At 50.6% G+C, this 13160-nt stretch overlaps 1 protein-coding gene across 1 annotated transcript in view; it reads left to right on the top strand.

The window, feature by feature from the left end:
* Positions 1–12264, top strand: part of cux2b (cut-like homeobox 2b) — a 58192-nt gene extending 45928 nt beyond the window's left edge. Inside the window, 19 exon segments of the mRNA XM_047048165.1 lie at positions 1269–1346; positions 1349–1408; positions 1690–1825; positions 1973–2046; positions 2152–2218; positions 4174–4222; positions 5106–5213; positions 5497–5673; positions 5767–5825; positions 5939–5987; positions 6282–6381; positions 6580–7215; positions 7767–7868; positions 8056–8897; positions 9167–9332; positions 9505–9804; positions 10062–10250; positions 10343–10619; positions 10732–12264. Coding sequence (XP_046904121.1) covers positions 1269–1346; positions 1349–1408; positions 1690–1825; positions 1973–2046; positions 2152–2218; positions 4174–4222; positions 5106–5213; positions 5497–5673; positions 5767–5825; positions 5939–5987; positions 6282–6381; positions 6580–7215; positions 7767–7868; positions 8056–8897; positions 9167–9332; positions 9505–9804; positions 10062–10250; positions 10343–10619; positions 10732–11560 — 4298 coding nt within the window. The 3' untranslated portion in view covers positions 11561–12264.
* The last annotated feature ends 896 nt before the right edge of the window (positions 12265–13160 follow it).

Here is a 13160-nt window from a genome sequence, read left to right on the forward strand (position 1 = left end):
ACTGCCTGTCTAGGTTCTTTTGTCTGTTGAAGTTTTAACATCTTTGGTTACGACTTTGTGAAAAGTCACTTCAATCAGGACTCGGGCGGAAGGATCCAGTCGAGATCCACACAGCAGCCGAGACAAGAGGATGAAAGCTGCGATAGGAAAGTTTGTGCAGCAAAGCAGCGATTTTCTCCTCTTTTGGAGTTTTGAAGGGCTGGTATATGTGTGCGAGAGAAAGAGGGAGAGAGAGAGAGAGAGGGGGGGGGGGGGGGGGGAGAGGGGGGGGAGAGAGATGGAGAGGGAGGGAGAGAGGGAGAGAGCAAAAGAGAGAGAATATATATGTATGTGTGTCTCTCTACATCCTCCCCCCCCCCCCCTCGTCAGTCGTCTCCCCTGAGTCTCCCTCTCTGTGCTTTGGCACTAGAAGTCACCTCCTTTGGTGTGCGCCAGGCAGGTACACAACAGGAGCCGCTCTCTCTCTCTCAGAGCTGTTGAACTTTTCGGGAGGGGAAGAAAGGGAAGGGGAAGATTAAAAACAGCCCTGTGATGTGCAGTGCTGAGGCGCCCCCCTGAGAATTCCTGGCATAATAATTTAAATGATCAAATGATACAGAGGAGACTTGTTAGCAGAGAAACAGCCTCCTAGTTGGCCTCGTGGGGCCCGCAATGCCGCGCATGCATTGCAAAACAGCTCCTCTGTTGTGCTAAAGAATCCCGCTCTTTTTTCTCTCCTTCTTCTCTTCAGGAGCAGACTTTTTTTTCCACACTTTGTTGAGTGTGCCTAGGTGTATACCTGGGACCCCGCCGAATCCCAAGTAGAACACCTTCGCTGCAGTCTTGTGGCGTTCATTTTCATTTATCTTCTGGAGAGCGATCGGTTTCAAACGGGTCCGTGTCAGTAGATTTGAAAAGAGAGAAGCCCTCTACTCATGTCATTAGGTCTAGCTTGTGTGAGATTTTCAAAGAGGCCTCTGCGGAGAGAATGCCACAGTCACTCTTGGAACCATCTCTCAGTGGTATATTCTTTCTCTTGGTGCTGTGGCACAGAAGGAGACCTTATCATAACTTTAACATGTCTTATAAGTTACTTAATGAGCACTTTCATATTCACTCAGTATTGAAATAAAGTACAGTATGTTCCCATAAGCCCAGTAAAGGTTTGAAGAATCAGTATTTATTCTTTGTGTCTGTGTCTGTGTGTGTGTGTGTGTGTGTGTGTGTGTCTTTGTGTCTGTGTCTGGGCGTGTGTGTCTGTGTGTGTCTGTGTGTGTGTGTGTCCGAAGACCCAGCCCCCGTTCTGGAGGCCACACACACCCTGGAGGAGAGGCTCCAGCAGCTGCAAGGCGAGGCCCCAGGCAGTGAGGCCTGGTCAGGGAGATCAGCGGGCACTGGAGGAGACACCTGGAGTGCCTTGACAAGCCAGGTGAGAGCCACAGCACTGCACTCCACTCAAGTGGGCTCCCAACAGTATATTAGGGACTCACAGGTTTGGCAGACATTAAAACTGCCTCGTAAAAAAAAACTATTCCATCGCGGGAATGCCATATCGGCTCAGTGTGCCTGTTATCTTTGTTATCATCTGCGGCGAGCAACCCTGTGTCACACTAAATTGTAAAAAGGCCTGTAAACATCAAATGGGATTGGAGTTGTCTTCTTGGCAGGGAGATGGCCACACTGTGACTTGCCTCTCCTCTCTGTTCCCAGACAACTCAGAGGCAGGGCCAGCGGCGGTGTCAGGAGAGGTGTCCAGGCGGACAGGACGAGGGATGACCCCCAACAGCACCCACCCCCCCAGAGCCCCTGGCTCCCCTCAATACAACCACCAGGAGCCGGCCGGCGGGTGAGACCCCAGCACCCCCCCCCCCCCACCTCCCTCCCTCACCGCTCTCCTCTGCGTGGATGTGATGATGTGCATTGTACAGTCAAGCCCGCGTTGGATCAGTGTCCCTCAGGGCTGCGGTGACAGCAGGCTGTTCTTCTCTCGCAGGGATGCGGGTAGCGACGCCACTCTGGCTGACAGGCTGTGTGAAGCCGAGGAGAGGATCCATGTGCTGCATTCATGTGAGGATCTGTTTCATCTGTCGGTTTGATCTGTTTATGAAAGCGTCTGAGGCCGCTATGGGGTCAAAGGTCACATCTAAGTCCTCCCGCTGTCCCTGTCTGCAGCCCTGAACACCGCCCAGGCAGAGCTGCTGGATCTGCGGTGCAAATACGACCAGGAGAAAGCCAACAAGTAAGAGCTTTAGCCTTGAAGCTTGTTTACTGCCGGTCCCTTTACGATTCAAATATGTCCCTGTTTTAGTCCACTTCACTTCTGAATACTTCACCTTCACGTTGTACTTCTCTAACCAGTGTGATAGTGTTTTTCCAGATACCCCAGCCCTGGGTGTGCAAATACAACAATGATTGCTCCGATACCAAACAACAGTGCTCACTCAAGTCAGGGTCTCTTTCCTTTTCATTCAATATTCCTGTGTCCAACCCGTACCTCAGAAATCCATGGTAAAAGCACAATGAGTGACTCAGCAGCTAATGCAGGACGATGAGAGAGGGTCTGTGCTTTTGGCTAGGCCTTGGCCTTGACAGCCCTCAAGAAAAATTGCTCCATTTAAAGATTGCTTCAGAAAACACTCTACCTTGTCCCACTCTCTGAGCGCAATGTATCCAGCTCAAGACTGAAATGAAGCTGAAGTTATATGAAAGATGTCGATAGACATTCAAGGTAAACAGCCTTTTGTTTGGGTTCTGCTATAGAGCGCTCTGAGCTGCTAATGGATTTTCTCCCGGGCTTAATCCACGGTGCGATTGAGCTAGGTTTTCCCCGACCCAATGCCATCCGTTTTGTTGGATTGGAAAAAAAATTATGTTAGAACGACCTTTCGTGTTTTGAAGCACCTCTTTTGTGCGTGTGTGTGTGCGTGAGTGCATGTGTGTGCGTGAGTGCATGTCTTTCCATTTTTAGGTGTGCTTGTAAGTGTGGCAAGGAGGCTGTCATGTGTGACTACACGTCAGACACAACATACAAAAAAACATGGATCCCTGACCCATCCCACCACCCCTCTCCCTCCCTCCCTCCCTCCCTCCCTCCCTCCCTCTCTCCCTCCCCCCCTCCCTCCCTCTCTCCCTCCCCAGGCCTTGTCCCTGGCCGGACAGCAGTCGTCACAGTCTCCATTACTCTCACTGGCTGTTTCCTCAGTTCTGATAAGAAAGACTATTTGTCTGTCTCAGTCTGGGTATCTGACCAGTCAATCAATACAAAATGTTCCATACTGCACAAGTTCATTAGGTGTGGACATCATGACACCTGTTACCTTGTACTGTTAACACGGTCCCATTCATTCTGCGCTGTCGATCTGTAGTCTTCTCAGAGATCCCTACTCTACACAGTTTGGATGTTCCATAGATGTTCCATAGACGTTCCATAGATGTTCCATAGACACTTAAATCTTATTCACTCCTAGACCGGGATATCTTTGTTTGAGTTGTAAAATGTTGCTTTGTAATACTTGACTTGTTAGGGTTAGGGTTAAAAAAAAAAGTGTTTGTCAGTACTTTGCTACAGTTGTCACATAACGTCAGGTGAGATGAAAGAGTAGAAAGAGAGAGAGTTCACATATCGTTAGATGGAAACGCAAACTCAGATTTTCTCTTAGAACGAAATTAGTGAAATGGAAAGACTGTCTTTGTCCTGAGAAACGTCCTAAATCTATGTGCATATTTTAATCAATCTCCCCGTCCTCGTTAATGCATCTTTCTCCACCTTTTGAAAATCAAGTCCCAAGTGTGTAAAAGGAAACTGTTGAACTTCAAACAAACCTCATGAATAATCTCGCCGAGACTCTATTTAAATGAGACTTCTGTGATTGTTGGATGTATGGAGGTACGTCTGAGAGCAGTTTCACCACAGAACTCTGTTGTTGGAATCAGCCCATCAGTCGTATTCTCTGTGTTCCTGGTCACATGGTGCTACAGCAGGTCTACTGCGATGCTTCGCCAAAGCCAGAGTGGGAATTTACAATGAAGCGATGATGTGTGAACACTCTGGCAATGTGTGAAGACAACGTGTTGGTCATGTTTCAGCACGATGCTAAAAACAGTGAAGTGAGCATACTGTCTGTACTTGACATCACACTCTGCCGTCTGATGCCCCCTCAGTAAGGCAGCGATGTTTTGCTGCGTTTGTTTCAGGACGGAGGAAGTCGGCGCGATCATGACAAACCTCGAGCGAGCCAACCAGGTGAGTGGGAGCTGTCTTCGGCAGCCCTTTGATTGAGATGCTCCGTCGCTAAGGTAATCACTCCTCTAATCAAGCCTCCGGCTTAATTAGACACCCCGCGTCCTGCGCCTGCCCCCCTCCCCCGGCCCCCCTTCCCCCCCGCCCCCGGCCCCCCTCCCCTCCCCCGAGCCTGTGATTAGACAGAGTAAACCCCGGCCCCCCGTCTGTGGGCGTCGCCGCGGCAACACGCCGACGCTCAGCAGAGGACAGGAGACTTGCCGTGCGCCACTGCAGACGGAGCGCCGTGCGCCGGGGCTCATAGTTACCTCACTGCCCTGATTGCTTCCTTTCCTAGTGATTTCGCTTCTGTTCTCACTCTCACGCTCTCTCTCTCTATCTCTCTCTATCTCTCACTCTCACTATCTCTCTCACTATCTCTCTCACTCTCTCTATCTCTCACTCTCACTTTCACTGTCTCACTTTCACTGTCTCTCTCTCACTGTCTCTCTCTCTCTCTATCTCTCTCTCTCCTGTCCTCCCTCTCTCTCTCTCTCTCTCTCTCTCTCTCTCTCTCTCAGTCGGCAACTCTTAGATAAATGTTCTCAAAATGAATCATTAATTATCAGGCCGGGTGTGACAGAGCAGGTAAACAGTTTGGGAAGAAAGTGCGCTGACTAAACAGCCCCCTCAGCTGAATGGAGTGGTGGGTGTGCCCCTCCGCAAGGCCTGGGCACCGGTCTCAGCCTCTCTCTGGTTGAGCGTCGGGCGGGGGCGCGGGGGCGGTCGCACATTCTTTGCCTCTCTCCTCTCACCCTGTTTGCTCGCACATCTGCTGATTGACAGGTGTGGTCTTGTCTAGTTGGTGAGAGGTCTAATGCTGTGATGATGTAACGTCTGTCTGTAGAAAGCAGAGATGGCCCAGAGGGAGGTGGAGAAGCTGAAGGAACAGCTGGCTGGTGCCCCCAGCGGGGCCACCCCCAGGAGCTGCCATCCACCAGAGGGGGCCAGTGGGGTAAGCCTTTCTCCTTTCTTCCATCAGATGTTTGAAGCTGAACCGATAATAATATTCAGTGATTGAAAAACAGTGATATGATATTTAAGCGATGTGCTAATTGGATTTTGTAAATATTTCCATATATTTCCTTTTTTTTTTTTTTTAAGAAAATCACATCTCCGCTCGCGTAAAGTGTGATTTGTGTAAAAAAAAACGCTCCGAGCTGTCTTTGGCGTCTCTTTAATCCCTTTGTCTCTCACCCTTCTCCCCCTCTCTCACATGCGCTCTCTCGTCCTGCCAGGAGAGGGAAGGGAAGGGAGAGGTAGAGGCCGCTCTGCTGGCCAAAGACAGAGAGATTCTTCGGCTCCTGGAGAATGTTCAGAGACTGCAGTTCACACTGCAGGAAGTCCAGGACACCTCGGCCAATCAGATCCTAGAGCTGGAACGCCAGCTGGCCTATAAGACAGAAGCTATTGAGGTGTCTGAGCTCAGTATTTCCTGATTCACGTGCATGGATACGTTCTCAGTGCTCAGTGAGATGTTAAAAATATGCTCTCTTTATCTTGTTCAGAGATTAGAGGCTAAACTGCAATCCCAGATTGACTATGAAGAGATTAAAACAGAACTCAGGTGAGGCAGACATTTTCAATCACAGAATGGAAACGAAACACCACGTATCGCCTAGCATCGAACATAGATATAAACAACACAAACTCAACATACTCACTGTTTTTTCTTTCTAGTATCCTGAAGGTAATGAAGCTGGCATCAGCCAATGGCAGCTCGTCCCAGGTGAGATATTTGTTCTTTTCTCACTCCCTTTATTTTTCCACAGTCCTTTTTATTTTCTCGACACAGTCGTTCATTTTATTACAAAACACCTTTGTTTTCCTTTTCTAATGTTCCACTGCTGTCAGGGAAGAAAAAGTACACCAGTGCCATTGAATGCCTCATTGACCGTCATCCATTGTAGGGATATGTACAGTCACTGTAATTGATTAATCGAAATGTTACTCCTTTATGTGTGTGTGTGTGTGTTTTTCCCTGTCTGTGTCTGTGTGTGACTATGTGCTCTGTGCCCATTAGGGCTCATCCAAGGCTGCAGAAGCTCTTTTGCTGGACAAAGAGGCCTTTCTTCCATCTCATAAGTACCTGGTGGATAAGACCTGCATCCTGCACAGCAACGGTACAGCAGCACACTCTGTTATTCCAGTTATTGCAAAGCATCGACTCTGTCATTGATGTATCGGGGCATCATGTGACACGGCCTGTCTTGGTTGTCTATGGGGACTTTATGTAGAGCCTTTGTTGAAGCGTGTAGGTCACGCAGTGGTGGAGTCAGTCCTGCGTCCTGAGTGTGTGGCTTGGCCCGATGTGTGTGCAGATGAGGACCAGCCGCAGGAGTCGGCCAGGGAGGCAGCGAGGCCTTCTGGATCCCACTCCTCCTCCTCCCAGGCAGACGGCCGTGCCTCTCCCAGCCCGGGGCCCCCCACCCTGGACGGGTCGTCCTCCAGCTACGACCTCCCCCGCCCCTTCTCCGTGTCGCCCTGCTCCGGGGACAGGCTCTCCGGGGACCACATCCTCCACAAGCAACTGCTCTCCCCGCTCTTTAAGAAGGAGGGTAGCGGCCTCATGGCCTTCCCCACCGCCCTCTATGCAGCCAAAGCAGCCCTCATGTCGACCAATCAGGGGCCTGCTGGGGCCGGGGGCATGGAGGCGGGCCTGCCCAGCGACCAATCAGAGAGCGGGAGCTCCACGGCGGGGGACGAGGACCAGTTGGACACGGCTGAGATCGCCTTCCAAGTCAAGGAGCAGCTTCTGAAGCATAACATTGGCCAGCGTGTGTTTGGTCATTACGTTCTGGGCCTATCACAGGGCTCCGTCAGCGAGATCCTGGCCCGGCCTAAACCCTGGAGGAAGCTGACGGTGAAAGGCAAGGAGCCTTTCATTAAGATGAAGCAGTTCCTCTCGGACGAGCAGAACATCCTGGCTCTCCGGACCATCCAGGTTCGCCAGAGAGGTGAGTCGATGAGACAGATCAGGAGATCTAGCCATGACTGAGGATTCAGAACAGTTCCAGATGAAAAATATTAAATAAATACAGATTTTAGTTTTCTCTACTGCAGTTTCTCTGTACTGCTCCATGAATCGATGAAGTGTTTTTCTCTTCAATTGCGGTTTTCTCAGTGAGGATTTCTTATTCTTTGCGCTGCGTGTGTCGATATGCTGAAGCTGGGTGGTTTAGCCCCTGAACCCTTCTGCGTTTTAACCTTTTAATTCGCCAGTCCCACACCCTTAACTCCTCCACAGCTCCCTCTCCCATGTTTGTTGTGTCACTTCTCAACTTTGTTTTCTCCCTGGATCCACAGCTTTTGAAAGTTCAGCTACCCCTCCACCGCAACCTCGCATGCCTCGATCTCAAAGGCAGCCATTGATCTAGCAGTCAAAAGCAAAGCCTTGGAACTGCTCTCTGATCAACCATCCCACTCCCCCTCTCTCTCTCTTTCCCTCTCTCCCCCTCTCTGTCTCTCTCTCTCTGTCTCTGTCTCACTGTTACCCTTTCTGTCATAGGGAGCATCACTCCTCGCATCCGAACTCCCGAAACTGGGTCAGACGACGCCATTAAGAATATCTTGGAGCAGGCCAAGAAGGAGATCCAGTCTCAGAGAGGAGGTGGGATACACTTACAGATGACATGCATCATGGATAACACACTTAAGTGTTTGTGGTGAAAATGCTCATGATGCTTGATAATTGAATTCTATACCAGAATTGTTGTTTGTTGTCAGGTGTGTAACGTAGTGGGTGGTCAGGTTGTGAATGTGTCAAGTTCTGAGAGAGCCCGTGCTGTTCTCTGCAGGGGATGGCAAGTCGTCTCTGGGCAGCACGTCGGGCAGGAGCAGCAACGGAGCGGGCAGCAGCTCCGACGACACCATCAAGAACATCCTGGAGCAGGCCAGGAGGGAGATGGAGGCGCAGCAGCAGGCCCTGATGGAGATGGAGTCCTGTGGCCGGGCGTCCGCCTCCAGCGTCGGAGCCCAGGTGGAGCGCCTGGGGCCTCCGGAGCCCTCCAAGGGCCTGCCCTTACCCGCCTTCATCAAGCAGGAGGAGGGGAGCTCGGTGACGCTGTGCATGGCCAACCCCACCAGCGGTCCCCAGACCCCCCTGAGTGTCATCTCCCCCGCAGCCTTCGTGCAGAACATCATCCGCAAGGTCAAGTCCGAGATCGGCGAGGCCGGCACTTACTTCGACCAGCACTGGTCTGTGGAGCGGGGTCCCTTAGGCATGGTCGGGGCTCTGGGCCCCAGCTCCCGGCCCTTCACCTCCGTGTCTCCCTCCCTGTCCTCCTCCTCCTCCTCGGGGCCCTCGGCCCCACCTCGGCCCTGGCCCCGTCTAGAGAACGGAGAGTGTCTGCCCAACAGCGAGGAAGCATCTGCCGCCGAGGAGGAGCCGGGGATGGGCCGGCCCGTGGAGGTGAAGGTGGAGTCGGACGTGTCTGTAAGCGGAGAGTCCCCTGGTCCTGGCCGCCTGTCCTACTACCCTGCGTACATCCCCCGCACCCTGAAGCCCACCGTGCCCCCCCTGACCCCGGAGCAGTACGAGCTGTACATGTACCGCGAGGTGGACACCCTCGAACTGACGCGGCAGGTCAAAGAGAAGCTGGCCAAGAACGGGATCTGTCAAAGGATCTTTGGTGAAAAGGTGAGAAGTCATCTTGCAATGTTTTGGGGATTGTATAACATAAATAGGTATGATTTATTTAAAGTGTTGTTTGGAAGACATGTAATTCAAACTATTTCTCAGAAGTATCTGTTGCTGACAGATTTTGATTGAGCGTACTATTACGATGATATAAAATAATTGTGCTCATCTTTTTATTGAATCCTATCCACTACTGCCCTCTAGTGGTTATTCATGTGCATCACTTCTCATTGAACTGAATGGTAACCTGTGGCTTTCGTCTTGCCCAGGTGCTAGGCCTGTCTCAGGGCAGTGTCAGTGACATGCTGTCTCGGCCCAAGCCTTGGAGCAAGCTGACCCAGAAAGGCCGAGAGCCCTTCATCCGTATGCAGCTGTGGCTGCTGGACCAGCTGGGTCAGGGCCTCAACCAGCTCCCTAGCCACAGCCTCTCCCTAGGTAGGGTAGACACACACACAATGACATTAAAACACACACACACATACAGAGACTCACACACATTACACATGGTGATACACTCCCGATCTTACAACACAGTACAGAACAATTTTGCTCCATTTGATCAAACTTTATTGACACTGCTCCCCATCGTCGATACCCAAACCCCCAGATAAAAGTCCTGTGAACGCCCAGTCGTCGCCCTCCCCGCCTCCCAGCCCAGCAGAAAGCCACCCCAGCCCGCTGGTGGAGCCAGTCAGCCTGGCTCTGGAGAGCAGCAAGGAGAACCAGCAGCCTGAAGGTCTGGGCCCGGGCCTCCACCCAGACAGAGGGAAGCCCACCCCCTGCCTGCTGTCCCTGTCCCAGCCCCACACTCCCCTGGGCATCCAGGAACTGGTCTCCATGTCCCCGGAGCTGGACACTCATGCCATCACCAAGAAGGTCAAAGAGGTACTCACAGACAACAACCTCGGTGAGTATCTTCTGGGGTGGATTATGACACTGCTTCTGGTTTGAATGGAAACTAAGATGTTGTTTGCGGCGTTTGTTGTTTACACTCTTGTGTGTGTGTGTGTGTGTGTGTGTGTGTATGTGTGTGTGAGTCTTTTTAATACATACATTCTAGTCATATCCATACGCACTATCTGTATGTTTATTTCAGATACAACCTCAAATGTGTTGAATTAATACAATGTCATGTCATGTAATGTCATGTGACGTGTGCCCCAGGCCAACGGCTGTTTGGGGAGAGCATCCTGGGTCTGACCCAGGGCTCCGTGTCAGACCTACTCTCCAGACCCAAACCCTGGCACAAGCTCAGCCTCAAAGGGAGGGAGCCCTTCGTCCGCATGCAGCTGTGGCTCAACGACCCCCACAACGTGGACAAGCTGAGGGACATGAAGAAGATGGAGAAAAAGGGTGAGCGTCTTCTTCAACCGATTTGTCGTTGACTTTCTCAGAAAGCCCTTTTCTTTTTTTTAACGACCATCTGTTTCCTGCCGTCCCCTCAGCGTACTTAAAGAGGCGGTACGGGCTGTTAAGCACGGGCTCAGACAGCGACTCTCCCAGCGTCCACTCTGAGTGTGTGAGCCCAGCGCTGGCCTCCCTGGACCTGTGCCTCTACAGCCAGGTGAAGAAGGTCCGGGTGGTGCTGGGGGCCGAGGAAAAGGAGGCCCTGAGGAAGGCTTATCTCCTGGAGCCCTACCCTTCCCAGAACACCATCGAAATGCTAGCCGCCCGGCTACATCTAAAAACCAACACTGTCATCAACTGGTTCCACAACTACAGGTCAGGTTACACCGACTTCTAGCTCATTCCGGCTTCCGGTTAACTGTTGGTAGAAGAATGTGTCTCGTATCTGTCAGTGTGTCCTGTCTGAGTGCTGTGTGTATTTGGGCAGGTCGAGGATGAGGAGGGAGGTTCTGATGGAGGGTCTCCAGGACAACGACACGGACCCCGAGCCCCACAGCTATTCTCCGCTGGCCACGCGGAGCCCCCACTCCGACACCGAGGAGAAAAGGCTGCCGCCCCCTTCTGGACGCTCCTCCTACGCAAGCCGTCCCCCGGGCGCCAACACAGCACTGCCTCACGTCAAACAGGAGGCTGGTGAGCGGCTGGACGAAGGCGGGGAGGATGGGGGGGAGGTGGGATTCCTGAGACAGTCTCGCAACCAGTGTTTCTCCATGGGTGTCCAGTTCCCTCAGTTGAAAACTGAGCACGAGGACTTGCTGGGCGGATGCCGGGACCTCCACTTGGCTCCGCACTGTCAGAGCCTGAGGCAGGAGGAGGCCATGAGCAGCCAGGCCCAGGGGCTGTTCCCCGGGATGCCCTCCACGGATGGTCCACAGAGACCCAACCAGTCCAGACACGAAGGAGACGACTCCAGCAAGTCGCCCGTGGACCCCGTCAGCTTCAAAGCCTCGTCCGAGCCATGTCGAGGCAGCCTGGAAGTCTCCCTGAACTCCCCCTCGGCCGCTTCCTCGCCGGGCCTCATGATGTCGGTTTCCCCGGTCCCCTCGTCCTCTGCACCCATCTCCCCCTCCCTGCCCAACCCGCCAACCGCCGGCTCCAACCACAGCCTGGATCCCAACCCCCTCCCCGCCCTCCAGAGCCCCAAAATCAACAGGAGCAGTCAGAGACGCAATGAGAAAATGGCAAACCTTAATAACATCATCCACAGGCTGGAGAGAGCAGCCAATCGGGAGGAGACGCTAGAGTGGGAGTTTTAGGGCATCTTTCACCTCTGCTCTGTCCTTTTGACCCGCATGGCACATGGGAAACTCTCAAAGAGAAACCTGCTGAACACGTGGTGTGGAGCCTGGCTCCTAAAAGTCTCCCTCATTACACTGAAAAACCCACTCATAGGAAACTGGGACTTTTAGTAAAGAAAAAAATATTTATAAATGTGTTTTAGGTTTTTTTGATAATGGGATACTTCTTTGAAATATATGTAACAGCACGAGCTGTTGTTTTACGTAACGGACTGATGTGAAGACTTTTGCAGCTATGGTGTCATGAAATGTGCACTGAAGTTCTGTAGATTGCCACTGGGTGAGATTAAAAAAGACCCCTGTCTTAAGCCATCAAAAGCACTATAACTATTTAAAAAGAGACATTGACCAAATTTGCTACTTTTTGAATAGCATTTTTTCAGATTTTGTCTGTAAGACAGGACAGTTTAAGTCGAGTAACATGAAATCTTACTACTGACTGAGGGATAGTCCTTCAAGACTCTAAATATTCAACATCTCGTATGTACTACTTAGTTTCTTGGTGATATGTTTTGACATACTCGTCACACTAACGTATAAAATGTGGTTGTACATGTTGTAGAGTTGTCTGCAATAGCCTTCTATGAACCAGATGTAGCATGGTACTCAGCTGACCCTGTTATCCTCTATAGTTAGTCACCTGTGATATACTTGAGCAAAAATGAGTGAAAAAAGTTGAAAATCTGCAAAAAATAAGAAAAAAGGAAAATGTTCAATTAATGGGTAGAATACTTTAGTGTGTTTTTTTTCTTTATTTTTAATAATCCTTGAGGTTTACAGTTTAGGGCCCTTGTGCTTTTGGCAGTAAGTGAAACATTCACTACACATGAGCACAGTTTACATAATTTATTTCAGACTTACCTCTCTGATCCCTAGGTCACTGATTCTCTGACCGGGCCAAGGCACACCCGGTTACCTCAAATTATGTTGATGTGCTTCATGTATTATCATGCTGTCATTTATAGTCACACGCCAATCACCCTCACATTCCTTTCAATACGTGGTTGATTGTGATTATGGGTCATGCCTCAAACTGCAAGAAGGTGAATGTTAGTGTGTCATCCTCTATATTTCCCTATATCCATATACCTTTCAGTCTTTCAGTCAGTCATCCTTTTGTCTGTTAGTGTGCGAATGTTTCTCCAGAGTCACTCTGCTCATCCTACAGGTTCTTTTTAATTCTTGAACGTGTTGTGTACTGTAGCTGCCACCAATGTCTGCTCTTTAATTTACAGACAGAATCTAAACTTCAGCTCAGTGGTATTAGGCAATACAAACAGTTTGGAATCATAACTCGGGTTAATTTCCTGTCGGGTTGGATAAGGTTGAATCTGATCAGCTAGACCACCAACAAGTACCTCAATATTGGGGAGATATCTGACTTAAATAATACATGAAAGCATAACATGATATAATCTGTTAATGTGACAACATTCATTTGTAAGTACATTCAAGAATGCAAAATGAGACTACAGGTATTTCTGTCGTATATCTTTGCTCCTGGCCACTAGTGTATTGTGTCTATGAGTTTTTGTCATGCTTGCAAATTGTCTTATCT

The sequence above is a fragment of the Hypomesus transpacificus genome, chromosome 24 (genome assembly GCF_021917145.1).
Source record: "Hypomesus transpacificus isolate Combined female chromosome 24, fHypTra1, whole genome shotgun sequence".
Taxonomy (NCBI): Eukaryota; Metazoa; Chordata; class Actinopteri; order Osmeriformes; family Osmeridae; genus Hypomesus; species Hypomesus transpacificus.